This window comes from Hippocampus comes, unplaced genomic scaffold (genome assembly GCF_001891065.2).
Source record: "Hippocampus comes isolate QL1 unplaced genomic scaffold, H_comes_QL1_v1.1 scaffold29, whole genome shotgun sequence".
Lineage (NCBI taxonomy): Eukaryota > Metazoa > Chordata > Actinopteri > Syngnathiformes > Syngnathidae > Hippocampus > Hippocampus comes.
Window position 1 is genome coordinate 106964 of NW_017805820.1, and position 16712 is coordinate 123675.

General features: G+C 41.1%; 1 protein-coding gene across 2 annotated transcripts in view; it reads right to left on the reverse strand.

Annotated features, from left to right (window-relative positions):
* si (sucrase-isomaltase) overlaps nucleotides 1-16712 on the reverse strand; it is a 48910-nt gene that overhangs the window by 17961 nt on the left and 14237 nt on the right. For both annotated transcript variants that reach the window (XM_019886101.1, XM_019886102.1), the window contains 16 exons: nucleotides 16049-16166; nucleotides 15349-15520; nucleotides 14063-14179; nucleotides 13334-13488; nucleotides 12835-12919; nucleotides 10163-10219; nucleotides 8120-8244; nucleotides 7147-7235; nucleotides 6639-6688; nucleotides 6177-6368; nucleotides 4334-4483; nucleotides 4055-4261; nucleotides 3553-3707; nucleotides 2500-2668; nucleotides 1583-1679; nucleotides 46-158 (listed from right to left, as the gene is read on the reverse strand). In XM_019886101.1, the coding sequence (XP_019741660.1) occupies nucleotides 46-158; nucleotides 1583-1679; nucleotides 2500-2668; nucleotides 3553-3707; nucleotides 4055-4261; nucleotides 4334-4483; nucleotides 6177-6368; nucleotides 6639-6688; nucleotides 7147-7235; nucleotides 8120-8244; nucleotides 10163-10219; nucleotides 12835-12919; nucleotides 13334-13488; nucleotides 14063-14179; nucleotides 15349-15520; nucleotides 16049-16166 (2051 nt within the window). The remainder of the gene's footprint in view (nucleotides 1-45; nucleotides 159-1582; nucleotides 1680-2499; nucleotides 2669-3552; nucleotides 3708-4054; nucleotides 4262-4333; nucleotides 4484-6176; nucleotides 6369-6638; nucleotides 6689-7146; nucleotides 7236-8119; nucleotides 8245-10162; nucleotides 10220-12834; nucleotides 12920-13333; nucleotides 13489-14062; nucleotides 14180-15348; nucleotides 15521-16048; nucleotides 16167-16712) is intronic.

Below are 16712 nucleotides of genomic sequence, written 5' to 3' on the forward strand. Positions count from 1 at the left end.
TATATATAAAACAAACAAACAAATCAGGGAAGTAGGAAGACTTACAGCAGTGTACTGCTGCACCACATTCTCAGGTGTAGGTCCCAGGACCATGAAGAAATCCAGAATGCCTCCCACAGTTCGATAGGTTAAAGCTGGGGTAGGCTGAAAAGTCACATCTGTGTTTGAAGAAAGCAAGAATTTTGTTGTTGTTGTTTTTAATTGTTTTAGCATATTCTATTATTTTGCCCTGTGTGTAAATCTTGGTTTTGCTCGTCTGGGTATGATGATGAACAGCACATGAAAAGCAAATACATGAATTGTATGCATTTACATAGTTACATTTTATTCACAATTAATGAGCGAGTGCATTCGATAATGTGTGTGCGTGTGTGTGTGCGCGCGTGTGCGTGTGTGTGTGTGTGTGTGTGTGTGTGTGTGTGTGTGTGTGTGTGTGTGTGCGTGTGTGTGCGTGTGTGTGTGTGTGTGTGTGTGTGTGTGTGTGTGTGTGTGTGTGTACTCATTCTCGGTGTGGTACATTTTACTAAAAGACAAGTCCAGTTGAAATCTATTATATAATGCAGTGAATTAATTTTACATTTTCATGGAAAAAGGAAATCCCATTTACCCCTATTGTTTTAACCAATTGGAGTTTGTGTGTGTGTGTGTTGTAATATGTCCATCCATATACCACAAGTCCTCATTTGGGTAATGGGTGAGCTGGCACATATCCCACCTGAATTTGTATGAGAGGCCGCCCTTGACTGGTTGCCAGCCAACCGCAGGGCACAAATAGACAATCACTTTCACACCTCGAAGGCAGTTCACGATAACATGAATGTTATTGGAATGTGAGAGGACGCTGGAATAACGGACAACAATCCCGGAGAGCACAGGGAGAACATGGATGCACACTTCAAACAGGCGTGAGTCAGCATTCCAAGACCAAACCTCATGGTTGTATCCCAAGCATGGAACTTACTAATTCACTGTGCTGTTTATTCTAGTAACATGCAATTATTTTTAAAATCTATATTTTTCCAAACATAAGTTTGTGATTCTTTTTTTTAACTTACATAAATTTGCACAACTGTAGAATTGAAGAAAAGGCAATAACTAATTAATATTTGAGTTTAGCTCCGAATAGAATGCTTGCAAGGCGATTGATTAGCAATGCTAATTGGGCTCGTGCTTCCACAATTGCGATTTAAGACTGACCTATAAATCCGCCGTCCACTTTGACATGAGAGCAAACAAACTCAAGTAAATACTTAAGATTCCTAAATCTAAAGTGTGGTTGTATATAACAGCATGTTTGTTTTTAGCTGCAGAATGGTGGTGTCTGTTGCTTTGGCTATAAATAGATTTTAATGTGGGGATAAAAAGAATCAAGAAATGTTCGTTGAGTTGCATTGAGCTTTTAGAAGGCTTCCTGTCATGCACGATAAAATATTCCATTAATATTAATACCAACAGTAAATGCCCACTGCATCCATGTCAAGGCTTATGCTGACATAATGTGTTTCATCAAGCGTGTGTTTGGATATGTGTGTGTGCGCGCGCGCTCGCTCGCTTGTACGTGCAAGTTCTTATTTCCTCTCACCCATTGCATTGCTATTTAGCAGCAGCACACCATGAGCATCATTAGTGGTCTCAAGGCCCATATAGAATGGGTGGACTCCGTAGCAGTTCATCTTGTACTGTAATAAAGAGAATACAATCAAGTTTGGGATTTTTATTTTTAATTGCTGTGTTGTTTGCATGCTTGTCCAAGAGCATTCTTGTCAAGTGTTTTTTTTTGTCAGGGTAAAAGCAGTGCTAATTGTAAAATGCGGAATTTTGAGATTTGCATACCCAGTTGAACATGACCATCAGACTATGAAACAAGATGGATTGGGCAACAGGGGACGCAGTGATTTGCTGGAGACAGGAAATCTGCCACGTTGAGATGTCAACATCTCTGACAAAAGCTCACGGGCATGTCAGACTTCATCAGCTTCCTACTCTACTGGTACCTAACGGAGCTGTTAAAAGTGTGTGTGTGTGTGTGTGTGTGTGTGTGTGTGTGTGTGTGTGTGTGTGTGTGTGTGTGTGTGTGTGTGTGATTACATGTAGGGTGGGCCTGGGTTTGCGTGGGTGTGCATTGCGTTGCCATCTGTTTGACATAACTCAAGAAGAAGGAAAAAGGGTTTTTTTGGTAATGCAGTGACGTCTACAATCACTGTAAGGAGCTTGCGTTGACACAGCCACACCGCTGGTATCACATGATGACCTGACAGGGCACATCTTGGGTTGAAAATATTTAGTATTCAATTAATCTATACCAACCCCTTTGTAAACCCATATGGTGATGTGGATGGACATCCTATTGTTTGCATTCTTTGGCTCTAGGTAAAGATATATTGTTCTTTATCAGATCGAAAACAACAAGAAGCTACCCCAACTACAATAGTGTTTGTACTATGTGAAAGATGCTATCATCTTAAAATGATAAAATGCAGCTTTTTGTAAGATACTTACACCAGGAGGCTGGTCTTTGGCGAACATACCCCAGGTGTGATAGTTCAGGTCATGTTTATATGTTAAATGTTCCGTCTCGCCAAAGCCAAAGACATACTCTGATGACAGAAGTGTTGATATTTGAATAAACATGTCGGAGAAGGTAAAACCTGGCACAGAGGAGTCCCAACTGAGATAAAGTGACAGAGACATCAATCAGAGGCATTATTGTCAAAAGAGTTATTCACATCACAATGTTGAACACAACACAGTTAACGCCCAAGGAAGTCATTGTCCATTTTCAGATGGATTAATTAGCAACATTTCAGCTGACACAAAATAATTAGAGAGGTCCCAAAATATGCAAGAGTTGCTATATTTTTTGAGCATTGTAAAGATTCCATTTTGTTCTTAGCTGCAAGGCACTGCCCCTCAGTTTTTTTTTTTGCTTCTGAATCCGATGGCACTAAACCTGGAGTTGCTGAGCTTTTTACGAAAATTGCAGATTTCCTCATACGCATGGAGCAAGAACATAAGTAAGTGTATTTTTTCGTTGCCCGTATTGACAAGTTTTTTTAATGCGGTATCACGATTTTCTTACGCGGTAATTTTCACATTTTTGCAATTATCACATTTTTACATAATTTTCAAATTTTTGCGTGATAGTTTTCACAGTTTCACGTTTTTACATCAACGCTTTCACATTTCGCATGATACTCATGACATTTTAAAATGATAACTTTCACGTATTTACATAAGAATCACGTTTTTACCTAAGTTTTGTATTTTGTTTTGTTTTATTTTTCCTGGTGAGGCAGCAATATGCTTCCGGACTGATGCTGACTTCAGTGCCGGAAGTCACACTCAACGATGGTGTGAGTGCGAAGAATTGACTGTCATTGACTGGCCGCGACCAGTCCAGGGAGGGTTACTTTGATGTCTTATATGTTTCAAAATAGTCACAAAAATGCAAATCAGCATCATTTATAACATACACTAATTGGTAAGATTAACCGTAAGTAAATTGAGCCGATCCGGCTAGTCTGAAACAACTCCGCTTTCACTTGCACTCACATCACGGTCCCTGTGCTTTTCCGGATGACCTGGATGCCAAATGGATCACTTTTATAAAGGACCTTGTAAAGCCGTCTGTCCTCATTAGTCTCGGGAACAGGTGGGACAGACAGCGGAACTGGAACCTCATAACGAGCTGTGGCTGGGTCCCAGATCTGGACAGAAGGGCATATTAGTTACATGTGTGGCGACCACACAGGATGGTAGTGCCGGTGGAAACAAAAATTATTCGGTATAGGGCCAAATGCTATTAACTGATAAACTAAATCGACAAAAATACTCAAACAAGAGGCCCCGTTGTAGTTCGGTTCAATGGTATTCTGAGGGAACGAAGTTGTCCAGTTCAGCTATATATATATATATATATATATATATATATATATATATATATACACACAGTATAATATACCAGTTGATTTCAATAGGCCGTGTTAACGTAAACTTCAGGATGGTAAAATACTGGACATGAAAGGTGACATGGCACATGGACAAATAAACAGACCTTGAACTGCAGCATGTTACCGCTGTGGTAGGTGACCTGAACATGGAGGTCATCTATGTCAGGTGACTCAGAGCGGCTCCTGCTCTGGTACCTTTTGTTCCGAGTGATTTGGAACCAAATGCCAGACATGGTATGCTCATTTAGTCTGACGTGGTATCCGTAGTCTTTTGGATAGAAGCACCAGGGAACTCGTTCAATGTTGCTTTGCTGATCAAGAAGAAAGCAGATTTTAAACTTGAGAATGGAAACGTGAGTTGCAATGGGGCATTTTCTCCTAACCTTCCAGATGCAGCCTCGGGCCTTGCACTTTGCCTCATCTGCATGCTCCTCGGGGTGGCAGTCAAAGCGCTGGTACTCCTCTTGCGGCACCTCCCAACGCACGAGATACGTCTCCCCCAGAGTTAAAGACAGATGTCGTAAGACCAGGACCTGCATTTGAGTGGGAGTTGCAAGTGGCAATATTAGGCGAAAAGTTGTCATTGTCGGCACTGCAATTGAATGGCAAACAATCTACACAGTGGTCTGCCTTTCAATCACAATCTGGGGAGTTACAGGTTCCAGTATTCCCACAGCCCTGAACCCGGTAAGATTTTTATTTAATTTTTTTGAATGAGCCTCATGCCGCCAATACATTTGCAGAGATCGTCTCGTCACATCTGACCGAAGGATTTACCGCACACGTGACAGTGGACCAATGAAGCTGTCTGGGGTCACGCTTAAACTTCCTTCGCTATCAGTCATGACGCTTTACATATCCTTGTATTAAAAACACCGAACTCTTTCTGCAAGTTTTTTTTTCACGCCGAAATATAGGCATTTAGGAGCATCTCAATTACCCTAAAAAAACACATTAGAAAATAAAAAGAAGCACGCACGTTTTCCCGTTAGGCAGCGTATCTAAATGTACCACATTTCTTTTGTTTTCTATTCAGTAAAACACCGCTGAGAACAAAGGTAGAGTCGAATGAGGCCAATTCTTCTGTACGGCAAAGCTTTGTGCAGACAGGCTTCCTTGAGACTGACTAACGGATGTGCTTGATGTTGTTTGTGCTCCCAATTAAGACGCATCTGTTAATTTCCAAAGCTGCTTTAACGGCCTCTATGGGGAACTGAGTTACAGCAAATCTTGGGGGAGCTCTACAGTCACAGTCCCGCGCTCAAGTTTCTTGATCTGTTTGCTCCACATTAGTCATGTTCCTCCCAATCTGTCCTTGTCTTTTGAAGTCATATTCCTATTATTAAACGGAGTCAAAATATTTGACGGGGAACACCCAAGCGCAGAAGTTCAGTTGGGACATACCATACAGGCAAGATTCAAAATTTAAAGCAAGAAACTGGAGTGAAAGATGCAAAATGCAGTGAAGGTGTCATGAGATGACAATTCAGCTCTATTTAACTAAAGGTGAATGCAGCGGCGTACTTAGATCAGATTCCGGCCAGGGAATATTCGTTGAGCTTGAACAATTAGAGTTTAGAACATTTTTGTCCTTAACTACCAGATAATGACGGCGTAAAATTTGATAAATGCATACTGTGTTTGACCAGAAAACCTTGAGCATGAAAGAAAACACGTTTCTGTCTGGGGCAACTACCGACAATATTGGTTAACTGGGTGTTTTCTCATTTTATAGACTCTTGTCTTGTGGCCTTTTAACTCATAACCCCGTTCGCACATGAAAGGATTGTTGCTCTTAGTCATTTTTTTTTTCCCTGCCTCTTTTTATATAAACACCCGCCCACCGTAAATTGTTCCCATTTCTCACACTTAGTGGCTAACCTTGAAATGGTACAGCCAATACTGTAAGTCATCCACCTCGCATTTCTCCTGCATCGGCGCAACACTTAACTCACCCACTGAGTTCATCAAATATTTTTTAAAATTGAAAGTAAGCCATAAATAAAAGCTGTGTCAAATACTGTCTGCGCAAAATTATAATAATACTTGGCAGGAGTACATATGTGTAGAATACACAGCACTGCGTGCCATTTTTATATTTCTGTACCCGGGCAACATTCATCAGCATCACATGGCTGCCGGAGCGCAAATAAAGCAGCAGCTCATTGAACGTTAATAATACGGTGCATACGTATGTGAATGTGGATGAATATGAATAGACAGTACCTCCTTGGCTGCATCATACTCGATGCTGGAATCTGGAACAATTGTCGTGGAGTTTTCATGCGATCCAGAGTCCACGTGTGTCACGGAGGCAGACAGAGGAGGATGGGGAACGCCTAAGATTGTGATGTTCTCAAAATGTAGGTTGTTGGGATCCCTGTAGCCAGCATGCATCACCTGCATGGTCAGCACCCCCTATGAAGCAGAAAAACCAGAGCGTGATTGACGTCAAGCCAAGTCCTGCAGCCATTATTGTTTTTATTTCATAACTGGACAAAATGCCCACTGCACACACAAACTCCAGCAACCATTTTCGCTGTTATGCCTGGAAACTTGACACCCGTCATCTTGAGCAGAATAACTATCATCAGTCACCAGAAATATACTCATTTTGAACTTTGAATTTCATTAGATGGAGTGTAAAGGCTGGATTGACAAGAAAACAGGTAGGCAAGGAAGACTTACATAGAGAACTGTGAATTTGTAGTGGATGTAGTTGCCTTTTTTAAGCGTGTCTGTGAAAAAAAAAAAATAGAACAGATGTTGGAATTTTTCACAGTGATTTGACAGAGCCGGCGTTCTGTCACACCGAGTGACTGACCTTCATTTATTCATCTGTGTGAGCAGAATGTTTAAACAGTTCTGGTATGAGCATTTTCATTTTGTAAGTTGCACATCCGTAATGGAAAAGCGGTATTCATTTATCAATCAAAGTAAAACAGTCAAGTGTCACTGAAATAGTGATTGACCTTTATATGAATGAGTACACGTTACCATCATCCTTTCAATACATATTGTAAGATTTGGATTTTGTCTGCGACTCACAGGGTCAGTTGATAGCTCAAGTATGAATAAAACGATACACAAAAGCGCTTAAAGCTGACAGAAAATGCCTGACGAATGGTAAAGTGACATTAAGTGGTTGGCCGTGCTCATATTTGGAGCAACGTGAACACCATTTGAGTAACATTACCTCTGGAATCTCCATCATCCCAGAATAACTCCCCAGCGGCTTGGGCTCGGTCGTCGAGAGCAATGATCAGACCCATTGGATTGCGTCGACTGTACATCAAAATAGGACGGAAACAACTTTTCACATTCATTATTGAACACGCAATAGAGTCTCGGGACATTCCATTCCATCTTTATATTACATTGCAAACAAACACGCATACATCTTTACCGTTAAATCTGTCGTAGCTAAATATAGAAGATGTTTTGGATATGTCCTCTTTTTGTTGTTAACATTCCAACGTAAGCTATGTCAGATGAATAATTCAGATTTGTGAGGAACCAGAGGGTCTTGCCAAGCCTTCAGATGACGAAAATTGATTAAAAGGCACCTCCGTGTTAATATCTATAGCATATTGTCTGGATCCCTTTTTTTTCCCTCCAGTTTTAGGCATAAACGATGGAGTAGTTTTTTTGCATCTTATGCAAGTGTCACCAAGGGAACAGGGTGATTAGTGCACGCCAGATCTCCCTCTCCCAGCAGCATCTCCCGGCATTCCCAAGAGAGATGATCTGTTGTTGATGTTCAGGTTTGCCACGGGTATTCTTTTAGTTCGACATCATGGAACGCTCAGTGCGACTGACTGACCCCTAATTCCATGGGAATGTCACCTTTTCCCAATCACAAAGACTGACAAATGTTCATTGGTCTTTCCGGGGACAACCAACATGATCAAAATCGTCCAATAATTTATAGTTACACTTTGAGCCTTGCCGAGAATTTGTAATTGCCAATCACAGGGCTATAGATGAGGCTTCTCCAAGCTCCATCTTTTCGACTCCCTGATGAATTCTTCAATCAAGATAAGCAGCTTTCTCTTGGTTTAAGACGTGGACCCCAATTGCCCTTATTGGGCATGGGGGCTCTCAAGACCGCCCACAGACACACCGCAGGGGCTTTTGGTTCAATTTGAAGTGTTTTTCGGAGTCTGTACCTGTACGTGGTGGTGACAGCTGGTTTCTGCGTGGGGAGAACTGCGCCACCTCTTATGTGTAAACCAAGCTTGTCACCCGGTAGATGCAGCTGAATGTTTTGTCTGCGCACTGCCAATGGCTTCATCTGATTGATAAAACAAGAGAATACGTTATATACGGATTGTCTTAAAGCCGATCTGAAGTCCCATACTATCAGGACACTAGATCATTTTTCTTTGCATACAAATGTCGCCTCCTTTTATTAAAAAGCTTTTTGAAGAGTCCTCTTCAGTTGCTCTCACTCTCTCATTGCTGCCGAGGCCTGGATAGTGCACACTTCATTTCCGATCTCCTGAGGCCTGAACTTTTATTGCAGGCCAAAACAATTTAAAAGGATCTTCTCTCGATCTCATTTTATTCACCGCCCTATTCTAGGTTCTGTTCTCCTCTCATGTGATGCTCTAATTTTCTTTTTGCTGTGTTCCCACTGAGGTGTGTGCCATTTTATGCAGTACAGTGCTATGGCTGCATGTGAGTGTGTGTGTCTCTGCAGTTAGCTTATCCACACTGACAAAAAAAAGTCCTTGCAATGTTCTCAATTCAAACATATAGATTATTGCCCGTGATTGAAATGTGGTAAACTGTTCAATCAATGTAGAACCTGATCAAATCAAGTACCCCCCCCCCCTCTCTCTTCTTTTTCGACTCATATTGTGGCTTCTCATTTCACTTCATGTATGTCATTTTCTCTGTTAGTCTGGTACTCCTAACTAGATAACCACAAGGGAACCAGGTCAAAGAAACCAGCAATGACATCTGCAACAACATCTAATCATCCATCAGATCAGGCGGCCACTTTACAATTCCACTGTGATGTCCAAAATAAGATCTCAGAGGGACTCAACGCTTCTTTTATCTCTCTGTGGGGAAGACGGTCTCGCCATTCTCGTCGGCACCGCTGCTACCACTTTATCATTGTCTCCAGTCTTACGCCGTCTTATCTCTTGTCTCCCAGTCCCTGACAAACAACTTCAAACATGGACGTCCACGTGAAAGTGTGTTCGTGGTGTCTGCTAATGCCTCTAATACTCATAAAGCCCATCTGCAATCATTCTCTCGAGCACTACATTTACCATTTCATTGCACCTGTAGAATTTCTCGCACTACAAATTAATCCAGGAGTGATGCAGCAACAAAGAATCCAGTTTAGCCTATTCGTGATCCCTTTCCCCCGTCGAGACAGCTTATGATATTTAGTCTTTGTTAAGGCTTTATCAAGGAGATGCTAATTTAGCTCCATTGACATTTGTGAATCGCTTGTTTTTTTGACCTGGATTACACCATACCGGATGATCATGTCTTCACAGAGGCTTAAATCGTGTAATTGCTGTGCCCGTCCGTCTACATACAGGGTATTCCAAGTGAGTATGCTTATGTATCTAAGAATAATAAACACACGTTTGAATATTTCGATTGTTTTTCTCCTGTCTCTTTCCATCACTGATATCAATCTCAGTCAGATTTCATTTTTAGTTTCCAAGATGAGCCTAATTATAAATACTGGAGGATTTTTTTTTCATGTTGTCAAGCAAATCACAGTTTTTATGGATACTGTGGAAGAAAACAATCACTATTAGAGGAAATGTTAAGTGAGGCAAATTAACCGTATTAAGAAAGTAGCTGTTTAAAAAAAAATAAAATAAAAATCACCGGTGAACAACGATCAGAATTTGTAGCAGCTGATGTCTTTGAAGTATCTCGATGGAGGATCCAAAGGCTTGCAGTCATACATAAAGCGGTATTTTGGCCACCCTTAAACAATCTAACAGGGGAAAACTTTTGCAGTGGGATCATAAGTACATGCAAAATTAAATATGTATTGCTCTATGAATCAAGTTGTGTACATTTTAAGAGCATGATGATTGATGCATTAGATTACATTCATTCAAATGACATTACAAGAATTCTAGTAAATAATCCATCCAAAAAAAACTGTTGAATTCATTCGATCATCGGAAAGGTGAGGTAGTGCACAATAGAAATTGTATTTCAAAATGGCTTACCGTCTCGTAGTCATACCACAATGCATCCGGGATATAAGCATTCAACATAACCACACCCTGGAAAAAAAAAAAAGGTGGTTGTCATGCATAAAAAATGTCAGTTTCAACCTTGATCTATTTTTATTTTTTCTTCCATTCACAGTTTCGCGGTCTGAATTACATAGTGCAAAGAGTAATTTCTTCATCTTAAACTTACTGCCCGTCTGCTGAAGTACACCACAAGGGAATCATTTTCAAAATGTTCACATCCTGAGACATAATTATCTCAGATAAGTCATTTTTTAAACATTTTGTTGTGTGACTTCCACACAGCTTCTTGTGACATTTCAGTCTGCAGCGCTACAATGCAACTCGTGATGGGAAAGACCACATCAAGTGACAACTGTCGACAATTTTTTGATGGCTCAAGATGGCCGACAGACAAGAGCAATCAATAGAAGAGCACCAGGCCTTTGATAGCGTTGTCAGATCATGGCTCTTACTGACAGAGAGGAAGGCAGTACACAGAGAGCATTGAATGAAGGAGCCACCCCAACCCACCAAATTATTAATAACAGGAGGTCAGTGGTGTTGAGTCACTGTGCCCATCAAAAGCATGTCAAGTGTCATCTCTTTAGCAGCATGTTGGATGTTTTTTTTTTTTCACTGAAGACCAGACAATAAAAAGATGAAGCTACATTATACAGTCTTAATATTGTAAACGGGGGTACAATTTCATTTTATAGTGCCATAACAAAACAATAACCACGTAAAAGACATGTTAAGCAAGGAACCGTATTGATGTAGGCATAAACACATTTGAAATAAGTATTGTCATGTGCAATTATTATTACATGTGAATGTTACAAGACAACACACAGTATCTATTGCATTGGACTGCAATATCGATGCTTGAATTTCTAACATTTGCAATGAGTGGAGGGGCAACGCTTATGAAAGATGAACATTTAATCCAGGTCACAAGGTTTCCTGGTCGCCTCGCTTACATTCCCAAAATAAGCAACCACAAGGTAGACCGCAATTAATTTTTTGTCGAAAGACTTGTCAAAATTAACAGTGGTAAGGAATAAAAACTGAAGTGGAAAATGACGGTGTGGCCGGTGGGCAGAGGGGGTGATGGGAAGCAAGTCAATAGATCAACCCTGTTTTTCACAAAGTTACTGCAAGGTTACTGCAGCTACTGATCTGAAGGGTGGTGCTCGAGCATCATTAGAGCAATGAGCAGGCAGATGGACAGAATGATGAACGAAGAAAGACAGTGAATTCAAGTTAATGTAGGATAGAAAATGAAGGGTTAACAGAAAAGAGTGGGGATTAGGTCTTTCATTACTTCGTCCTCAGTACTCTACCGACACCCAAGATTTTATTACGACCTTTTGCATTTGCAGCCTCCCTGATCGAAAAACAGTTTAGTGGCTGAGCCCCTGACAGGTGTAAAATACACCGGCCCATTACGATGACGCCCCGCAGAGGGATAAAGGAGAGGATGGTCTGTCACTGTAAATTTTTGCAGTCACTGCCTATTATTACTTCAACATTTGAAGATAGTGGCTGGGACGGTTGCAGCTACTCTGCTGGCCTACCTGTGAGATGCAAAGATGTCGGACGTGAGAATTGACAATCAACGGCAACATTTTCCATGATAGTAAGCATGTGGGTTTTCCAGCTGGACAACTTCCTATTAAAGAACTCGCCAAAAAGTTTTGTCGTCGTGGATGTGTTTGAATCCATGAACTAAAATACCTCCAAACCATAATTAAATGAAAGTTTAAGCTTCAGCTGCCCTAAATTAACATCTTTTTTCCCTTGATGTTCCAAGTGTCCTTTTGACCCCGCCCCTCCCTACCTCCCCAAAAAAGTCCATCCATTTATCAATAATAGATCGACAATGAGTTAAAATGTGAATATTTCAGTTTGTGTGCTCCTAAATTTTCTCCTTCCAGCCCTAAAATTATACATTTAGGGTTATTAGCCTTCTACTAAAAAAAGTTGTCTGGAGCCCTGATATATATATATGGCGGATTTTTCACATATCATTATGTTAAGTGAAATCCATACCGACAATAGATAGATAGATAGCATATACTCAACTTTTCTGCGACCACACCAATTGAAATAACTTGATACACCTTTGAATCCAATTTACTTTCCACCAATCCATAATTAACAAGGGGCCATGCTAAAGTGCTCATTAATCAGGCCACTTTGACACGACCGCAATCTATGCACATACAGATGCCCGTACAGCGCAGAGCCGTACAGGAAACTTACCACTTGCACATTACTCTGCGCGCTCGCACACACACTTCCATCTACACTTCTAATCTGCTTGTAATGAGGTCAGTGCTCTCATTAGAGCTGAGAGAAAAGAGGGAGAGTATGAAAGAGGAAGAAAGAGGGATGAGTGGAGGGGAGGGCAACAAAGCAAATCCCGTGTCATGTTTTCCCAGTGGAGGTCAATGTGTGTGTGTGCGTGTGTGTGTGTGTGTGTGTGTGTGTGTGTGTGTGAGAGAGAGAGAGAGAGGGATGAGCTGGTCATCCAATCTCTATGGCACATATGGCATTAAAAATGTCTCATTTGAAGTGTCCGGGTCTCAAGGGTTCAGTGGTTGTCGTGAACGGTCCAAAGACATGTGTGGTTGCGCAATTGTTTGTTGACTGTGTTGACTAACCGTGTCCAGCACAGGAGTGATGAGCAGGTGTTTCCCCCAGAGAAACTGTCGATCCACACCCCAGGTGGCACTGTCAGAGTAAAACCTTAGAAGCAACAGTGAACAATGAAATATCAGTAACGCGGCAAATTGCACGGAGAGCTTCTACAATAGAACGCTGTGAAATTCTATGAAGATATGTGCCAGTCCCTGAACTGTTAAATTATGTTTTCCTAAGAACTGGATGTACAAGAATGGTGGAAAAATTTAAAAATTATGAGAAGAACGTGTTCTTGGATTAAAAACAAATAGGGGCGGGAGGAGGAGGGGGGGTGGGGCATAATACACAACTGAAAAATGAAGAGGCTATTATTCAGGTGATATATCGTGACTGCATTTGTATTTTGAAATGAATGCATACATTAATATGAATACACGTATTCTTCCGAATGAAACATTGTACATTTCCTGGAAGTCCCATTTGTGTGTTGTGGGAGTCACAATCTTCAAAATGACTTACTCATGCATGAGGGGACGCACTACGGTCTCCCCTGTGGTGCTGGCTTTGAAGAAAAGTGTGTAGAGGTACGGCAGCAGTGTGTAACGAATCCTCAGGTAGTGTTTGGAGCTCTCCACCAGAGCCGAGCCTGGCCCATATGCTGCTGGATCCTGAGGCTGCAGACAACATCAATTACTCAAACTGGATTTGATGAGCGAGGACCTCACTTCCCCTCTGATTTGTTTTAGGGGAAGCACATGCATGTGTACCTACAAGTCAGCCTTGCTAGTTACACAACATTTCTCACATTTACAAACGACACGGCTTGTTTTCATTTCCTGAAATGTTGGGGGGTTAAAAAAAAAGAGTGGTGATCAGTTGACAGCTCCGCCCCTCTCTTCACCCGAGTGTGTCCAAAACATGCGGCCGCAAATCCGCTGATACAACCACAAAGTCAATCATCGAACTGCGGCCAAGGATGTCCTGGTGCCAAGTGCACATATGGACACCCTTATGTTTGAACAAATGATTTCCAAATTCAACGATCTCCTCTGTGAATGAATAATTGGTTGTTTTTAGGGATAAAAACTATTTTCAATCAATTTGACAACCCCTTCCAATATTTCTGTCCCGAGTACTTAATTCTCTTCTACAGGAAAACATTTCATTCTGTGTGATATACAGTATACATGTCAAATGGATCTTTTAATAAAACAAGAAAAGTACAAACATGACTCAAGAGCACTCTACCCTGTAGCCCTGGGCATTGTGGTTGCGGCTGAATGGATAGAAAGCTCCCACTTGCATCCAGCGACGGCATAATTCTTCACTTGAGTCATCAAAAAATCCACAGATGTCAGCTCCAATCTGAAACGTATGAACGCATTAAATGTCAAATCTTTATTCTTGATTAGTCTTGCTGTCTTCCTGTGATAAAACAGCATCCGTAATGTTATGGTTAGGGCCAGAGGTATTTGGACGTAGTCCATCACAACGAAGTGGAAATAAAACCGTCACCTACTTATTGGCATTGACCATTAAGGTGCCTCAGTTTTGAATGATTTGCCAAAATAATAACCGCATTATTTAATACTTCAGGGAATGCAGGCAGACCGGTCACTAAGAATAACTTTCATCTCAGTATGCAGCATCACAAAAGCACACAATAACCTAAAAATACGAGAAATCTTTAGTGGTTTGTTTCATTGCAAATCATTTGTGGTTGTGCAAACTCATTCAGAACTGCACCGCATTGTGTCTCTTGGTGTCAGCTCAGCTCTTGACAGACAGTAGATGAGGACTGTGATCTTTATTTGCATTGATGACACAATGCAAGTCTAAGAAAAAGACTTTCAAAGGCCACTTTGAGACTGCTTGAGTTCTATTTTTTTACTCTTGGCCAGATTTTACAATAAACCCACTTGGTGGAATCGATCAAAATCCATTCTCTCTCTTATTTTCCTTTCTGTCCCCAAAGTATGTTAGCAACATGTATCGTGTGTATACATACAGATGATTCTTACATTTAAATAACACAGTCATACCTTGATGGCATATTTAAGACTGCATTAACTTTGTGTGTGTTTCACCAGACCCATCACCACAGGTGGGCCATAGAGATCCATGCCCACCCACCAAGATTCCTTTAACCCTTATGAATGCACTTTCTTGATGATTTTGGCAAAGATTGGCATGATCAGATGCAATATTTGATCTCAGGGCAACATGACTTCAACTGCATCAAAATGCCTTCCACTACCGGAGTTTTGCCCTGGAAAATGCTGTAATGCTTGACAAGGTTCTCTCCACAGTGGGCCCCACCACTTGTTTTCTGGACCCTATACCAGCCTCGCTTTATGGACTGTTCTGAGAAGAGCTTCTCAACATTATAAATGTCTCTCTTCAGATGGGCACCTTCCCTACTGCCTTCGAAAAACTTTGCTAAGCATGTGGTATCCGGTCATCGTATCCGATGTCAACTCGCACCGAAACAATCATAATAGCATGTTGATCTTGAGTGAAAGTTCAGAACTCACATATGGAATTCCAAATAGACCGAATTCTAGCATGCCAGGGATTGCCCATTTGATGTCGTTCCAGTTGGCAGCATTGTCCCCCAGCCAATGACCTGAATATTTCCCCACACCTGGAAAGGACGAGCGGGTCAGCATCAGAGTACGGTTGCCACCAAACACATGCTGCAGAGCCCTGAGGTTAACAGAGAGAAAAAGAATAGAGGTCAAAGATAATGGCTAATGAAATAAGACACTTAGGACAGGTGGTGCGGTTGCATGCACAGCCATGAGATTGTCAATGTTGACACAAAGGTATCTACATCATGTTTTTCTCTTGAAGGAAGTCAAAGCAGGATTGTTTTACTCAAAGATTCGGAATGCTGATGACGTAACAGCACAATTGTTTTCTGCTTTCACCTAGCCAAATACGAAAAAACTGTTGATAATGTTGATAAACTGATTCGAATGATTTTCATCCATCCTCACGAGGCTGCGATTTGGACATTCTGGTGCCCATTGTTGTCGATGTAAAGCCAAAAGAAAAAGTATTGCTCTCATTCATTTTCAACGATAATCAGTACCCCATCAAAACGTACATTCAACTATTTTTGTAATTCGATGGTGTATTTTGATGCGAATTCCTCATTGCTCTCAAGGGATGTCAGCCAGTTGGCTTCCAAAGCACCAGTTGGCAAAATACAAACATTGATTCTGCACTCACTTTTCAGTCGCCAGCACCATGGAGTAGCCATAGAGACTGTGAACATCATAGTGGTTCCCCCAGGCTTGCTTGGCATCCATACACAGAGTCTTACTATACATCACCTCATCCTGAATCTCTGTTGGAGGGAGAGATGATAGCGGTGATGGACAGGAATGGATTCAAATGGTGAGCCTGTTTACATAATCATACTAATCTACTAACTGAGAGTGATGGCCCGAAATGTTTTTTTTTTTTTCCAGTACATGATTTGAGTCCATTATTAATTTTTTGTACATTTGTCATGACACAAAACTCAAATCTCCTGTTATTTTCTTAGAATTTTCTTGTCTTGTTGAACATGGAATGGATTTGGGCTACCTAGACAACCATTAAAGTGTTCATTGACGTCACTTGAGTAACTATTATTGTTCCGACGACTGGGAAGACCCGGTCAGCCAGAATAAGAACAATGAAGATTTTATTTTGTCCTTTGCAAATCTGGCTGTTTTTTACACCGCTTCCACTTGACCCATGCAAATGTGAAGCATGAATCAATCATTTTAACGGGTACACAGAGCAGACAACAAAAAAGTCAGTGTCTTGGGGATTCATGTAAATGTGTTGATCAGATTTTGCATAAAATGGTCGTTACCCTATGCAGCACACCACATTACATTGTTTA